At 37.7% G+C, this 15,963-nt stretch overlaps 1 protein-coding gene across 14 annotated transcripts in view; it reads left to right on the forward strand.

The window, feature by feature from the left end:
- ZC3H14 (zinc finger CCCH-type containing 14) overlaps window positions 1-15,963 on the forward strand; it is a 41,279-nt gene that overhangs the window by 12,070 nt on the left and 13,246 nt on the right. For 8 of the 14 annotated variants that reach the window (XM_036845022.1, XM_036845025.1, XM_036845017.1 and 5 more), the window contains 2 exons: window positions 201-356; window positions 14,165-14,239. In XM_036845022.1, the coding sequence (XP_036700917.1) occupies window positions 201-356; window positions 14,165-14,239 (231 nt within the window). The remainder of the gene's footprint in view (window positions 1-200; window positions 357-14,164; window positions 14,240-15,963) is intronic. The other 6 variants (XM_036845019.1, XM_036845020.1, XM_036845029.1 and 3 more) reach the window with 2 other exon arrangements.

A 15,963-nucleotide genomic window follows, 5' to 3' on the forward strand; every position in this document is an offset into this window, starting at 1 on the left:
ATGTATAAATGTTGTTTACATAAGTATGGGTAACTAAGTCATAGAATATTATAAGGAAAAATGAGGTGTCTATGAACTGTTTCTAACTCCTCATGTATTCTAAACTCAAGGAGGCATTTATATTTAATATGATATTCACTGTTGAGTTTTGAAATATTACTTCATTTGGATTTCCATCTTTTTTGCTTTTTATATAAAAGTCTCACAGAAACAGACACTTCCAGTTGCCCCCAGAACTCGAACTTCTCAAGAAGAATTGCTAGCAGAAATGGTCCAGGGGCAAAGCAGGGCCCCCAGAATAAGTTCCCCCATTAAAGAAGAGGAAACAAAAGGAGATAATATAGACAAAAGTCAAGGTAATAATTTAAATGATATTTCATTGCCTATTACACTTTTTTCACGAGGCATTAAATATTTTCCAGTGGGTATTTATGAAATGTTGGTTATACTATGAGAAAAGGGCTTAATAGGCTCCCAGATAGAATAAGGGACCATGAGGAAAGTCTATACCTACACTTTTTAGAATTTAAAAAATCTTATCATTAGGGAAATTTTTAGTGTTCTCAGAAGTGGAGAGAATAGTGCAATGAATTCCCATGAACCCGGTCACCTAGCATTAATAATTGCCAGTCTTTAGAAAGCTTCTACTTAAAGATACATAGATACCTACATTCTTCCTTTTCTTCTTTTTGTTAATCCTACCCCTCTTCTGTTGAACTTGAAATATTTAAATCTCCCCTCTCTGAGCATCCTGTCTCTGACCTGCCAGAACTGCCTTATTGTCCCAGTGATACTGCGTTATCCCCTTGTGCCTGACATACTTCCAGCTGACCTTTCTGCTTCCTTTCTCTCAACCTCCCACCCCCAACTCTTGCACAGACTCTCCTGTCTAAAGTGTGACTCTGATCATGTGACTCCTCTGTGAGAGCATTTATAGCTTCTCTCCCTACTATGTATTATCCAGGGCTGATGTCATCAGCTTGGCCTTTAGGCAGCTTCTGGTCCCTGGGCCTGCCCAGCCCTTCTCTACTGCTCTCCAACCTGTTTCTTCTGTTCCCATCAGGAAAGAGTCTAGTTCTTTTCCTCTTCTACTGAGATCTGATTAAAAAACCCCACCAAAACTATGCTCATCATGACTTAATACTTTTACAATGCTGGAATACATTTTTTCATTCCTCCTCAGCTGTGTCCTTTAAATTGTTCCAGGTTCATCTCAGATTTACTTGTTTTGTGAAGCCTTAACGATTCCATCCTATATTTGTCTCTTCTCTCTTTTTTAAAAGAAGTCTTTGACTATGGTGTGCAATTTGGTCTGTCAGCATTATGTGCAGTTCCAATAAATCATGGACCTGAAAATGGGAAAACCATTAAAGTAGCCAGTAGGCACTAATTGGGCCAATTTGTGAAGAGTAGTTGGAAACTGGGATTGGAGCTTTAGTAAGGATTTGCAGTGAATTGAAGTCTGTCAGACAGTTTTGAATCTGTGATTTCATGATGGCATTTTTTAGTAAACCCTTAATTGGTCCTTTTGGAGGATAATAGATACTAATTCATTGTCTTGAAGACCAGAGAAATAAGATAATTGAGCATTTATGCTGTCTTTCCTTTAAGGATGGTAACACTGGGTATCAAAGTAGTATAGGAGTTAGTACTTGTTTTTTTTTTTTTTTTAATTTTTATTTATTTATTTATATTTATTTTTGGCTGTGTTGGGTCTTCGTTTCTGTGCGAGGGCTTTCTCTAGTCGTGGCAAGTGAGACCCACTCTTCATCGCGGTGCGCGGGCCTCTCACTATCGCGGCCTCTCTTGTTGTGGAGCACAAGCTCCAGACGCGCAGGCTCAGTAGTTGTGGCTCACGGGCCCAGTTGCTCCGCGGCATGTGAGATCCTCCCAGACCAGGGCTCGAACCCGTGTCCCCTGCATTGGCAGGCAGATTCTCAACCACTGTGCCACCAGGGAAGCCCAGTACTTGTTTTTGTAAGTGAAGTTTTATTGGAAGCAAACTATGCCCATTTATTTATGTATTGTCTATGGCTGCTTTTATACTACAACCACAGGGTTGAATAGTTGCAACAGACCATAAAGCCCACAGAATTTAAACTAGAAAATGTTTGCTACCCCTTGTGATATAGTAGATGAAGGAAGCATCTTTTAAAATTATTCTGAATTATAATGATAGAATTATAGTGGTTTTTCCCAACTAACAGTGAATTAATGAATCTAGGCACTGACAATTAATGGCTACTAAAATGGTTTTTACAGTGAAAATCAGCCATTTTGTGCCTTCCAATGAAAGAATAAAACACTCCCTTAGTCTTGCCAGAGGATTTGAACCTGAGTGATCAAGCCTCTGATGCAGCAGTCAGCTTGCAAGAAGTACAGAGGCCAGAGGAATATGTTAATTGCTGCACCATGAGTGTGCAACAGGGAAAGTACCCTCTCTGGGGCACTGTATAGGTCAAACAGCCTGAGAATTCTAGATTAAAAGACTTAAAAGACAAAAGGGGCAAGATTAATCTATAGTGTCTAGGTACGTACACTTGTGTGATAAAACCACAAACTGTAGATGTTACTATAAAAGGCGTATGGTGGTTACTTTTGAATAGGACTGATTATATTGGAGTACATGAAGGGAGGCTTGTGGGGTGGCTTACATAGTCTGTTTTCTTGATCTGAATGGTGGTTATAAGGGTGTTTCGCCTTATAAGAACTCGTTAAACCCTTACTTTTGTGTGGCTTTCTGTATCATCGTTTTGTTTTAAAGTAAAAGGTTAAAAAACTGAAAAGGTATCAAGTATGTCTACTGATGAGGACTGTTAATACTCTTCCCGGTACCATTTGTTTGCAAGTGTGAAGTGACACACTGCGAAGTCATTAATTAGTGTGCTTGCTCGCTGTTTTGTAGCTTTGTCTGTGACAGGTTTTTTTTTTTTTTAATACATTTATTTATTTATTTATTTATTTATTTATGGCTGCATTGGGTCTTCGTTGCTACGCACGGGCTTTCTCTAGTTGTGGCGAGCGGGGACTACTCTTCGTTGCAGTGCGCCGGCTCATTGCAGTGGCTTCTCCTGGTGCAGAGCACAGGCTCTAGGCGCGCGGGCTTCAGTAGTTGTGGCGCGCGGGCTCAGTAGTTGTGGCTCGTGGGCTCTAGAGCACAGGCTTAGCAGTTATGGCACACAGGCTTAGTTGCTCCGTGGCGTGTGGGATCTTCCCTGCCCAGGGCTCGAACCTGTGTCCCCTGCATTGGCAGGCGGATTCTTAACCACTGTGCCACCAGGGAAGCCCTGTGACAGGTTTTTAAAAATCTATGCACATGTGATGGCATGAGTTGTTGATAGTGTTCTCTCATCTTTCTGACCTCTGTATTTTTACTGGGCTAGCCACCTCACAATATTTTGCTTTTTCTCTTTTTGTCTTGGGTTAATCTGTCATTAGAAGTGTGTTTTGTCAGTCTTCTCAAAAGATTTATCATGACAACAATTCTGGCTTTATTGATTCTCTTTTGGTGTGTTTTCTATTTCACTGATTTCTGCTCTTATTTTTAATATACCCATCTATATTTTTTCTTACTAATTTATCTTAGCCTGTCCTTTTTATTTTGCAAATGTAAGCATTTAAGCTATGAATTTCTCTTGACATGCCATTTTTGCTGCATGTCACAAATTTTGATATATACATTTTTCATTATCATTCTAATTATCTTTGATTCCCATTATGATCTTCTTCTTTGACCTATAAGTTATTTAAAAGTGTTTTTAATTCATAGTATATGGAAGTTTTGGGTTTTGTCTGTTAATCTTTTTAATTATATACTATGGACTTAGTTGCATTGTGGTCCAATAATGTGATCTGTATAATACATATTCTTATGAGAATAGTTAAGACTTAAGGTAGTCAGTTTTGTACATCTTTCATGTGCATTTTGGAAGAAAGTGGACTCTAATTGTTGAATTGAGAATTTTGCATTTAGTAGACAAAGCTCTACAGTTAATATTGTTTAGATCTTGACCTTGCTGAGTTTTCGGTCTACTTATCAGTGATTGAGAGGGTTTTGAAATTGCCTGTCAGGATGACAAATTTGTCTTAATTTCTCTGTACTTCTGGTAGATTTTGTTTCATTTACTTTGTGGCTATTAAACTAGGTGCATATATACTTAAAATTATCCTGATGAATTGAATCAGGAAGGTACATCTTCCTGATGAATTGAATCAGGAAGGTACATCTTCCTGATGAATTGAACCTTTTATCTGTATCTATAATCCTTTATGTACTAAATGATGCTTTTATCTTCAACTCAGTTTTGTCTGATATTAATATAGCTATTTAGTTAGTATTTGCCTCATATATCTGTGCTTCATGCATTTTTCAGTCTTCTCTGACCTTGTTAGGCATACATACCTCTTAACTATCATAAAGCTAGATTACTGTTTTAAAATTCAGTCTGAGCTTGCTTTTTATATGAGTTTAAACCATTCACATATATGAGAATTACTGATGGAGTTGGACTAGTTTCTGTCACCTTTTTTGGTTTGTATTTGCCTGCTTTCATTTTTTGACCTTTTTTGTCTTTTTTAAAGATTCATTTATCACTATTGTAATTGTTGTTGATTGCCCAGCTCTCCTTTATTTTGTACTGTTTTAAACTCTATTTCAGTTCTTTTATTGGTTACCACTGAAATTTTACCATACAGATTTAATATTCCAGAAGTTAATATTCTGCCCCCATCCCCAAACAGTAAATGGATTTTAGAATACCTTAGCGCCAGTCTTTACCCCCTCAGACTTTACATTATGTTTCCAGTGTTTTCATTTTGGTCCTTTTTTTAATGGATAAATTGGGCACCATTATTATTTTACCCAGGCAGTGTTTGTTCACATTTACCTACATATTTATTGGGTTTTTTTTTTTCCTCATATCTCTTGAACGTTATTTGGAGATTGTCATTTTCCAATATTTTAAAATATTTTGAAGTGTATTCTTTGGGAGTTTCTTAAGAACAGGTCTGTTGGTGGTAAATTTCCCCAAGAGTCTGTTCACCTACAAGAGTGTTCATTTCTCCTTGTTCGTGTGCAGTAGCTAGCTTTACTGCATACACAAATCTAGGTTAACAAGAGTTATTTGCTCTCAGCACCTTGTTTATATTATTCCATTGTCTTCTGGCTTCCATGGTTGTTGAGTGGACTTCTGTTATTCTAATTGTCTGTTGTTCCTTTGTAGGTGATCTGTCCTTTTTCTGGCTGCTTTCAGGATCTTCTGTTTGTCTTTGATGTTCTGCAGTTTCACTACAATGTGTCTAGGCATGGATTTCCTTTTATTTTTTCTATTTGGTATATGTTGAATAAAATTTTATACTTAAAGTAAAATATGGTACATTATGAAATATATGCTCACCATAGAAAATTTGGAAAAACAAAACAAATCATTGTAATACCTGCTGATAGATTAGAAAATAATCAAGTAGTATAGGACAATTTAAAATAACAAGTAACATTCTTTGCTTCATTATTTTCCACACTGGTTCTCCTGGAGGCCACCACTTTTAAATGCTTCTGTTTATGACTTTCTTTCATTTTCTTCATGTCTGTAATAATATGCTTATACCACTGTTTCTTAATTCACCAACTATAGATGTTATGTTTTGATTTCTTGCTACAGTATGTCAGTATCAAACTCTCACTTTTCCTTGCCTCCAAGCCCATGTAGTAAATTCACTATTTTTAGTTCGTCTACTGATTACTTTTATAATTTTAAGTAATACACCTATTTCTTGTCTGATTAACTGTATCAGTATATTTTGACTCCTGAAAGATAAAGATATTTATGTCCTTTAATTCTTATACATCTTTTCTCATCCCCCCACTTTCTAAATTCTGTCACCCTTACTTTTATATTGCTGAAGATCTAATTTACGTTTTGTTCTGTTTTTCTAGTTACAGTTACCATGCTTTGTAGGTTCGCTGTAAAAGTAGAGAACCAGTAAGCAGTGTTTAAATCATTAAGACTCAAAATACTTCTCAGGGCCAAGTTTACATCATCTTCTAGAGTTCTTCATTTAGGGGTTCCCTAGAGTTGTTTACATTTTTCTCCTTACGTACAGTGTTTTGTTTTTCTTTGATTCTTCTTTTTTTTCCCCTTCTTGCATTGCCTACCTGTATTATAGTCTGAAGGTCTATCATTTTATACTATTAAATCTTTGGGTTTCCATTTTTTCTTAGGTACCTTCCTCCTAGAGCCTCTGTCCTCTTCTGCTTCTCCCACTGGTTGCTCTCTAGGTCTGGTTCAAGGCTGTCATCCCAGGATTTACTCCTCCCCCGAGTTTGCTCTGCATTTCCTGGATCTCAGTATAGTCTTTTGTTTTGTCACCACATCATGAAGAAACTTAAGAAAAACTATGGGAGGTAAATTTTTTGAGCCCTTAGAAATTGAAAGTATTTGATTGATACTTCAACTAGGTACAGATTTCTGATCCTCAAAAAACTTTGAACGCATGACTTCATTATCTTGAGGCTCCTAATGTTTATGCTGAGAAGTTGGTAGCCCATCTGATTCTTATTCCATTATTAATACTAGGGCTTTTCCTCTGGGGATATTTAGGATTTTCTCTGTGGTGTTTTGTTTTTTTGTCTTTGTTTTTTTTTTAATGGAAGTATAGTTGATTTACAGTGTTTCAGGTATACAGCAAAGTGATTGATTTATATACATACACACACACACACAAACACACACATTCTTCAGATTCTTTTCCATTATAGGTTATTACTCTTACGTGTTCTTGATGTCTGAAATCTACTGTGATAAGTCTAGGTACTAGTTAGTTACTTATGGGCTGGATACCCTGTGCACCCTTTTAATTTGAAAATCCATGCTTTCAGTCTGGGAAATTCTCTTACATTATTTCTATTAAAAAATTGTTCTTTCTTTTCATTGTTCTCTTCTTCTGGAAATTCTGTTAGTTGGATGATAAATTTCCTGCCTTGATTTTTCTCCCTTTTCTCTCCTCAATTTTAACTTGATCTTGTTCTACTCTGGAATATTTTCTTGACTTTCTCTTCAGTCCCCCTATTTTTTCTTTTTTAAGACAGGCATATTTTTAAATTTCCACAAGCTCTCTCTTGTTCTGTTTTTCATAGTATCTTGTGAATACAGGATCATTTCAAATTTGTCTGAAGAACATAATAAGAGTTTTTTGGGGGTTTTTTTTTTTAGAGAATTCTCTTTTGTCCCCTAATGGATAGTTTTCTATCAGTGTTTGTTTGGTGTTTTTGCACTTTCATTTGCAGGCTCTTTTTAAGAAGTCTGGACACGTGGTTACTAGTGTAAGAAAAGGCAGTATGAAGACTTACCTAGTGTTGTGGCATGGGCTGTAAGCTTTACCGTGGGCAGGTTTTGTTTTAAATAAAGCAGATAAGGAGCTGCTTTATTGGTCTTGAAATTGCAGAGGAATTTCCCTGGGGGGCACTTAAACATTCCCACTAGCTGCCTAGATTCTCCCCATATCATTTGCTGAGTTTCTTTCGAAAAGAGTATTTTTTTAAAAATTAAAAATTTTTATCTTTTAAATGTTTGTGCCTATACCATTTGGAAAAGCTTGTTTTCTGTTTCACGTCCTTTGAAATCTTTGCTCATGGCTCCAACCTCTCACCATTGGGTGCCCCTTTGTTCATTTCATCTAGATTAAATACCTCTATCTCAGCACTGTCAACTCCCAAATTAGTTATCTCCAGCCTGGACCTTGTACCTGAATTCCTAATTCCTATCCAACTACTTCACATTTCTTCTTGGATGTATAATAAATCCTTTTAAACTTGTCTAAAAGCGAACTGCTAACATCTTCCCTTCCAGTTTGTTTTTCCTGCAGTCCTCCTCATTTTAGTTAATGGCAGCTCTGCCTTTCCAGTTGCTCAGGCCAGAAACCTGTGCTATTCTTTCTTTCAAACTTACTGCCATTTTTCCTTTCCTCTCTCTCTCTCTGTCTCCTTTCCTTCTTCATTCCCTCCTTTTTCCTTCCTCCCCTCTTTTTTCCCCCTTCCCTCCTTCCACCTTTAGCAAATCCTATCATCATCTACCTTCAGAATATATTAAAATTCACTCACCCCTTATACCTCTGCCTCTATTATCCTAGTCTAAGCCATCATCCATGACCTGCCTTGATTATTGCAATAGTGTCTTACTGGTCTGTCTGCTTTCAAACTTCCCCTTCTGCTGTCTGTTCCACACAGCAGCAGAGTGATCTTTTCAAGCTGTAAATTAGATCACAGCACTCCCCTGCTCAGAACCCTCTGTTGACCCTCTGTTACACTCCAAGTAAAAAAAGCCCTCCTTGATCTCATTACCTATCCCCCGCTTTGTTCTCCTTGCTCTTCCCCAGACGTACTTGGTGTATTTCTCTTTCAGAGCATTCAGACAAGAGCATGTGTGAGGCCCTTTTGCCCCCTCCTGGGGATGTTTTCTTCCAGATGTCCACATAACTTGCTCAGCTCTGTGAGGCCTTCCCGAGCCCCACACTCCCTACCACACTTTTCCTTTTTTCTTTTCCTTTTTCTTTTTTTTTGGCCGCGGTATGTGGCATGTGAGATTTTAGTTCCCGGACCAGGGATGGAACCTGTGCCCCCTGCTGTGGAAGCGTGGAGCCCTAACCACTGGAGCGCCAGGGAAGTCCCCCAGCCCCCTTTTCTAAAACTTAATTTTTCTCCATAGCACTTATTGCCATCTAATATATATTTTATATTTTCATAGTTCGGATATTTTTATCCAGACTTGGAGCTTTAAATATCATCAACATAAAATGTATTTTATTTGTTTGTTTTTGAGACTCATCTCCTTCCCCTCACCACCACAATATAAGTTCTTTGACCAGGGTTGTTTGTGTGTGTGTGCGTGTGCATTTGTGTGTGTTGTTCATTGCTATTATCGAGCACCCAGAACAGTGCCTGGCATGTGGTAGGAGCTTAGTAAATATTTGTTGCCTTAATGAATGTGTCACTCCTGCCTTGCATCTTACTTGTGGTTCTCCCAGCGTCTCGTTTGTGGCTTTTTTGCTTGGTCAGTATTTGTGCATGTATTTTCTATTTTCCAGAGGTGGTTGAAATCTCATCTGCTATGATCCCCTTCCTAACCCCCATTTCTAAATCAGGGATCTCCAGATTTCTGACCATACAGTTTTTTGTATTCTAAAATTATTTTTCATTGTGTACGCTAAATGTATGTATTTAGTTTACATATGCACACTCAAATGCTCTTATTTATATGTATGTTAGAACATGTAAAAATAGAATTCTAAGGAGTATAGAGATAAAAATATTTCTAATATAATAGAATTTCTGATATTTCCTTCCTCCACCTCAGTGGAGGAAGTGGATGATCCTCTTAGAGACCCAATTTGGAATCCACTGCTATATGTTGTTAAGGATTTGTGCCATTTTTAAGTTCTTTACTTCATTTTTACGGACTCTCCAGAAGGAGAGTCTGTAAATGCATATACTTAATATGTCATGTTGGACTGGAATCACTGTGAAAGACTCTTAGTAAAGAGGAGTTTTTATATTCAGAGAAAACAAGGAAAGTCCCCCTTCGTTCAGCCCACTGCCTTCCTCAGAGGTGAGCACTGCGTTTACAGACCGGTGTACGTCTGTAGTCTTGGCATGTTTTTTATATGTATGTACATGTCCATCCTTTCTGTATAGAGTAGAATTATCTGTATTTTTATATGCATATATGTATGTATATATAAAGGAATCACACCACATGATTTTCTTTGTAACAGGTTTTGTTTCATTTAATGTATCATAGAAGTATAATAATCTAGTGATTATGAATACGGGCTCAGGGAGACAGACCGTTCGCATGTTAAACCCGGCTCGGCCACTCACTAGCTGACCTTCACCTTTCTGTGCTCTGGTTTCGCAAGAATATGTGAACTTCCTCTGTTGATGGATATTGACGTTGGAATCTATGGAAGGATCTTTGCTTATTTTGCATTCTAAAGTTGGGCTGGGCCCAACTTTGAAGGGCCCAGGCTTTGAAGCCTCAAATGGCCTCTTTTTAGGCATTTTGTTTCTTTGTGACCCATCCCCTGTTAGAGCACTTTTCTACTTTGCTCACTGAAGTTGTGTTTGCTGCCCAGCTGATTTGCAGGTGGTGCTTGGCTGGGGAGGTGCCCCTCTTCCTAATGTTGACTATACATGTCCTCTCTTAGCTGGTGCTCTTAAAAAATTCCATGTGACTCTGAAGCCTTGTAAATTTTGAAAATTATTTTCTGTATAAAGATTTTGAAGAGTTAGGTTAATTTACAGATGTAATGGAGAAATGAATAAAGATTCTTGTATAAATTTCAGCACTTTTTCTCTGTTCTGTAACTGTGAATGACATCTATTTAACTGGAAAGTCAAAGGCTACAGTTCTTTTAGAGAGGCTGTGGGGAGTTGTGTTTACCATCTTGCAGCCTTATATTTTGCACAGCTTATTTGTTGGCTTGGTGAGTAAACTAAAGTAAAAACAACCTTTCTCAAGCTAAAGCCGTCGAGAGACATCTGTGATCTTGGATTGGAAGACTTTAATATTGTTAAGATGGTGATACTCCCCAAATAGATCTTGAATTCAACTTGATCTTTGTTAAAATCTTTGCTGGCTTTTTTGTAGAAGTTGGCAAGCTGATTCTAAAATTCACATAGAAATGAAAAGGACTTGGAATAGCCATAACTATTGAAAAATAATAAAATTGGCAGACTTATATTTCCCAAGTTCAAAACTTCCTACAGATCTACAGTAATCAGGACTGGCACTGGCATAAGGGTATACATATAGACCAATGGAATCAAATTGAGAATCCAGAAGTGAACCAGTATACTTATGATCAATTTGAATTTCAGTAAGGATGCAGACAATTCATTGGGGAAAGAGCAGTTTTTTCAAAAAATGTTGCTGGACAACTGGATATCCACCTGCAAAAGAATGAAGTTGGACCCTTACCTTACACCATATATAAAAATTAACTCAAAATGTAAGAACTAAAATTATAAAACTCTTAGGCGAAAAAAATAGGTATAACTCTAAATGAGCTTGGATTAGGCAGTGGTTTCTTATGGCACCAGAATCACAAGAAACCAAAGAAAAAATAGTTAAATTGCACTTCATCAAAGTTAAAAACTTTTGTATTTCAAAAGATACTATCAAGAAAAAGAGAAGACAACCCACAGAATGGGAGAAAATCACATATCTAATAATGATCTAGTATCAAACCAAGGCCGAGTCCTCATTTTCCCTATCTTTAAATTTCCACCATATCTTATATCAGTACAGTTGAATTCCATTATTACCACACATATATATATATATACATTTTTTTTAAAAGATTTTTTTGATGTGGACCATTTTTAAAGTCTTTATTGAATTTGTTACAATACTGCGTCTTTTATATTTTGGTTTTTTGGCCACGAGGCATGTGGGATCTTAGCTCCCTGACCAGGGATCGAACCCACACCCCCTGCATTGGAAGGTGAAATCTTAACCCACTGGACAGCCAGGGAAGTCCCATCACCACATATATTTTTAAAGAGATTTGTCTGTGATCATGGGTCCAATTACCCTCCCTGCCCTCTCCCTAGAAAGGAAGTGTCAAGTACTGTCCTATTACTATTTTCAAGGGGAAGTGAAACTCGATACTAGATAAAACAATTTAAAAATAATCTGAAGCTTGAAAATTATGGGTAATTGATGAAGGGGCAAAAGTACATTAAGTTCACATCATATTCAGGTATAAAGTATGTCATACTGTTTTATTGCTTAATTTATGCTTCAGATCTTCAGTGCTCCTTCTCATATGAGGTAAATAATAGAAAATTCTTTGTGTGTCACATGTCTGCTTCCAGCCAATCAGAAGCCAGAATTATTTTGTGTGTAATAATAGGGTTTATTGTTTAGAGAGGAGCTGTAAGTAAGACTTAACAGCATACAGGGGCCTGCATATTAGGGCTTCTTAGTTGTGGCAAAGGGAACATTGGTTTGTTTAGCATTTTCAGATTTACTTTGGAGCTCTGACTCCAGAAATGTACAGTCCTATCTTTTAATTTATAGGTTTTAAAATGTTACTTTTAATACTTCTTAAAGTAACAGCCTTAGTGATTGCTTTCATTTTTGATGAAAGTTTAATGGGCTGTGAAAGAAAAATTACCAAATACTGAGAAGGAAAGAGAATTTTATGAAAATGTCTTCAAGGTTTCCATCACTATCTTTACCGGTTTTCTTTTCACCTGGACCAGTTGACTTAGGTTCTGTAACAAGTTCCTCTTGTTCACTGAGTGAGCTAGACAATATTTCCCAACTTTTAAGGAAAATATCAACTGATATCAGTGAAATTAAAGGGATGAAAGCAGCAATTTTGACAGTGGAAGCAAATCTTTTTGATTTAAATGTTAGAGTGTCACAGAATGAAGCAAAAATTTCATCTTTGGAGGTTAAAATGAATGAATATTCAACGTTAACATCTGAATGCAACAGACAGTTTGAAGATCTTCAAGAGGTAGTAGATTTTGAGTCACAGTCAGGAACTACTGATGTAAAAGTAATTGGCTTCCTTAGAAACACTGAGAAAGGTAAATTCCTAGTATGTGATATCATCATGTAGTAGTTTTCATATGGAGGCAGCAAGGCACGGAGAACTTGAATTTTTCATGGACCTTTAATGACAAAATCAGACTCTTCTACATGATTTAACTTAGAAGCCTAGACTTTAGAATTCCATCCTTTTTAGTGGGTCTCTCTAAAATGATGGTTTGAAAAGGTAGATGAGTATAGAGAGATGAAGCAAAACTTGAAATGTCAGAGAATGGTCCTGTTTCATGTATCTGTCTTATGAAATTACTTGAAAATGTATAATTCTTCCATTGTTCACTGTTTATGTTAAAAAGACCTGTTGTTAGTATTTGAATTCCTGTAACCTAATTACACATCAGTTTCCCAAGCTGTCCTACAGGAATACAATTTGACCAAATAATATCTGTGTTTCAGGTCAGCTCCTCAAGATTTACTGTGTTTTTAACCATGATAATTTTGAAAGGAATTAACTTTTTTTTTTTTTTTTTGCAACCACTAAAAAGTAATGTAATATAACATGTTTTAAAAGAAAATAGCTGATGAAACTTTGGTAGGTTTTAAAATTTTTACTGAAGTTGAATTTTAATGAAACATGATAGTTGGCAAACAGTTGCCAACTTACATGTTGGCCCTGAGCGAGCAGACTGTCCTTGTGAAACTGACAGTAATAGATTCACTAAGAATTAGCCTGCGTGCATCTTACTGAGATTTCAGTATTTGGAACCCTGTCAATTATATTCCCTCGTACACCGTACTGTAACATTTCTGTTTTAAATCAGCAAGTGAGTACCTAGTATCTGCTGAGCACTGGACTGGGGAGGTTTGGAGAAGTATGATATTCTCCCATCACTCAAACTGAAGATAGAAAAATCAATTCTGTGTCTCTGTTTTATTTCATTTTGCAGTGTAACTATGAGGAAATTATGAATGTGTTTAAGAAATAATACATACTCTAGCTGAGCATCTTTTCTTACAGGAGATTCAAGTGATTGTTTACATGCTTTGCTGGTGTAGGACCCGGACTGTAGAGCTCTGAGTGTCTACTTACTTGTTCATTATTCTTTTTGTATCCGTCCAGGTCTGTAGTTTGTCCTTTGGGAACTCTGATCAGATAACTCTGGGGTGTTGTTTTGCCCTTCTGTGGGTGGGGGATTGACTTATAATGGTGAGAGCCCAGGTGATGGAGGGAAACACTTCTCATGTTGATCTTGCAGTTGGCTGTTGCCTGTCTCCCAGGGTGCAAGCTGAGGGTCCGTGCACACCTCCCCCTGGCTTTTGCACCCACCCCCTTCATCTTTATCACCAGGCTTTATCTCCAATCCAAGGAAACCAGCTTCCGGACAGGGAGAACCATTGCCATTTTTGACTTAACCTGAGTACAGGTTTTTGTCTTACAGACCTTTGGTCTATAAATATTATTAAATTGTATTGTTGAAGCTTTAAACTATTTTAAAGACTTTCAATTAAGAACCCGGAAAGATTATTTTGGTCTTAATTTCTGGGAAGCACACGTGCTGGTATTGTTTGTTTTTTAAGCTTAGTGAAGTTTTATAAAATTTATATTCTAGGAACTCAGCAGAGGCAATTGTTATCCCGACTGCAAATTGACCCAGTAATGGCAGAAACTCTGCAGATCAGTCAAGGTTGGTAATAATCTTAAATTTTCATTGTAATCTAGCATTTTTCAGTTGCTATTTCCATTCCTTACACCTCATTTAATGTATCTTGTATGTCTTAGATCCTGGCCTAAGGTGCTATATTAAGATCTGTGAAAATATTTTAGGGCCAGGAGATAAGATCTGCATTTTCTTCATGCTTTGTGGTGTTTGTATTTTTCACCTCAGGCAGAAACTTTCTTCCTTTGATGCCATTATCACCCAGGTCCCTGGAAACTGTTGGCTGCTCATGCCCCTGCTTTAGGGACCACTTGAGTCCCTCACCCTACTCTCCGTCCAAATTTTGCCATTGCCCTGAGCTGCTTTAGTGTCCTCTGGCATGTTCAACCTTATCTCCTTACTTGTGCTTCACTTTAGAATCTCATGGCCAGGGCTATACCTAGAGCTTATCATTCTTAGAGCCACTGTAACTTGTTTACCTGTCTCCCTGACCCCCAGCACACAGACAGAAATACCATGCGCTACCTCAGGACTGGGGTGAGTGCCTTATTTATCTTTGTGTCCTCAGTGCCTGGCCCCTGCCAGATGCGTGTAAGTGCCTAATAACTGTCTGCTGAATAAATGAAAGGAGCCATTCAATCCCTGGAGTCGTTAATTCAGATCCTGTTTTCTCCTGCATCCGTTTCCTCTAAACCTGCCCAGTGTTGGAAGCTGTGGTCCCTTGACCCCTCCCTGTCGGCTTCTAACTGAATTTTCTTCACCTGTGTTCAGGATTCCACAGTCAGCAACTGTATTCCCTGACCCTTCCTGGCCTCTGTCTTAGAAAGGTGTGCTTATTGTCTCTAAGGGTTACCTTTCACCCAGATGCCAGATCCTACTCAGCTGACGAACATTCTGGTGTCGCCACACTTCTGTAGCTTTAGGCTCTACCTCTCTTCTGGCTTCTCCCTTCTGTCTATAAAAGTGTTGAGATATTCTCCATCCTTGATGTTGCCCCCTCATCTCCCCACATTCCATCCTGCTTTCTACATAAGAGTATTTTCAAAATGTTTGGCAGCTAAGGTCTGTGTATGTTGTATTTGCATCATCAGCTCTTAAACATTTTTTTGTTTCCTTTATTTTTATCCATGATGCATATACAGTTTGAAGCATCATGCAGTTCTACAAGGCTTATGAATGAGTATATCCTTTGCTTACCTCCTATCACGTTTTTTATTTCTGAGAGCCCTTTTGTTTCTGCATATTCCTTTAATTTATTTTTTAACATACTGATTTTATTTCATGTATGCAATACTTTCTCTTATTTCTCTGAAGATATTAAAGGCAGTTCTGGACATTTTCCTCCCCTCCCTCCTTGGTCTTGTTTTCTCCAGGTTGTTGGTTTTGATCACTGTCTTTCATGACAGGTTCTCAGATGTATGAGGATCCTTGGTTGACTTACATTTAAGAGTGGGGCACTTAAAAAGCTGGTTGGTGTTTTGGGTTCATTAATTGGGGGATGAGGTAGGGGGTTTTGACTTTTGAATGTAGACCCTGCAGTGGAGAGTGATTTGTCTTGCCTGTTTACTTTGGGGGCACTGTGATGTCTGTGTCTTTGGGTCTTTTCTATCAGGTTGGTAAGCTTCTCCAAAGAAAGATCTTTCAAGAAATGGAATGGCTGCCAGGGTTCTGGGAGCTAAGTGGGGACGGGGCTGAGGGACGCACCTCAACATTAACTACTATGTAATGTTTACTTAACACACACATTTTCA

This window comes from Balaenoptera musculus, chromosome 2 (assembly GCF_009873245.2).
Source record: "Balaenoptera musculus isolate JJ_BM4_2016_0621 chromosome 2, mBalMus1.pri.v3, whole genome shotgun sequence".
NCBI lineage: Eukaryota > Metazoa > Chordata > Mammalia > Artiodactyla > Balaenopteridae > Balaenoptera > Balaenoptera musculus.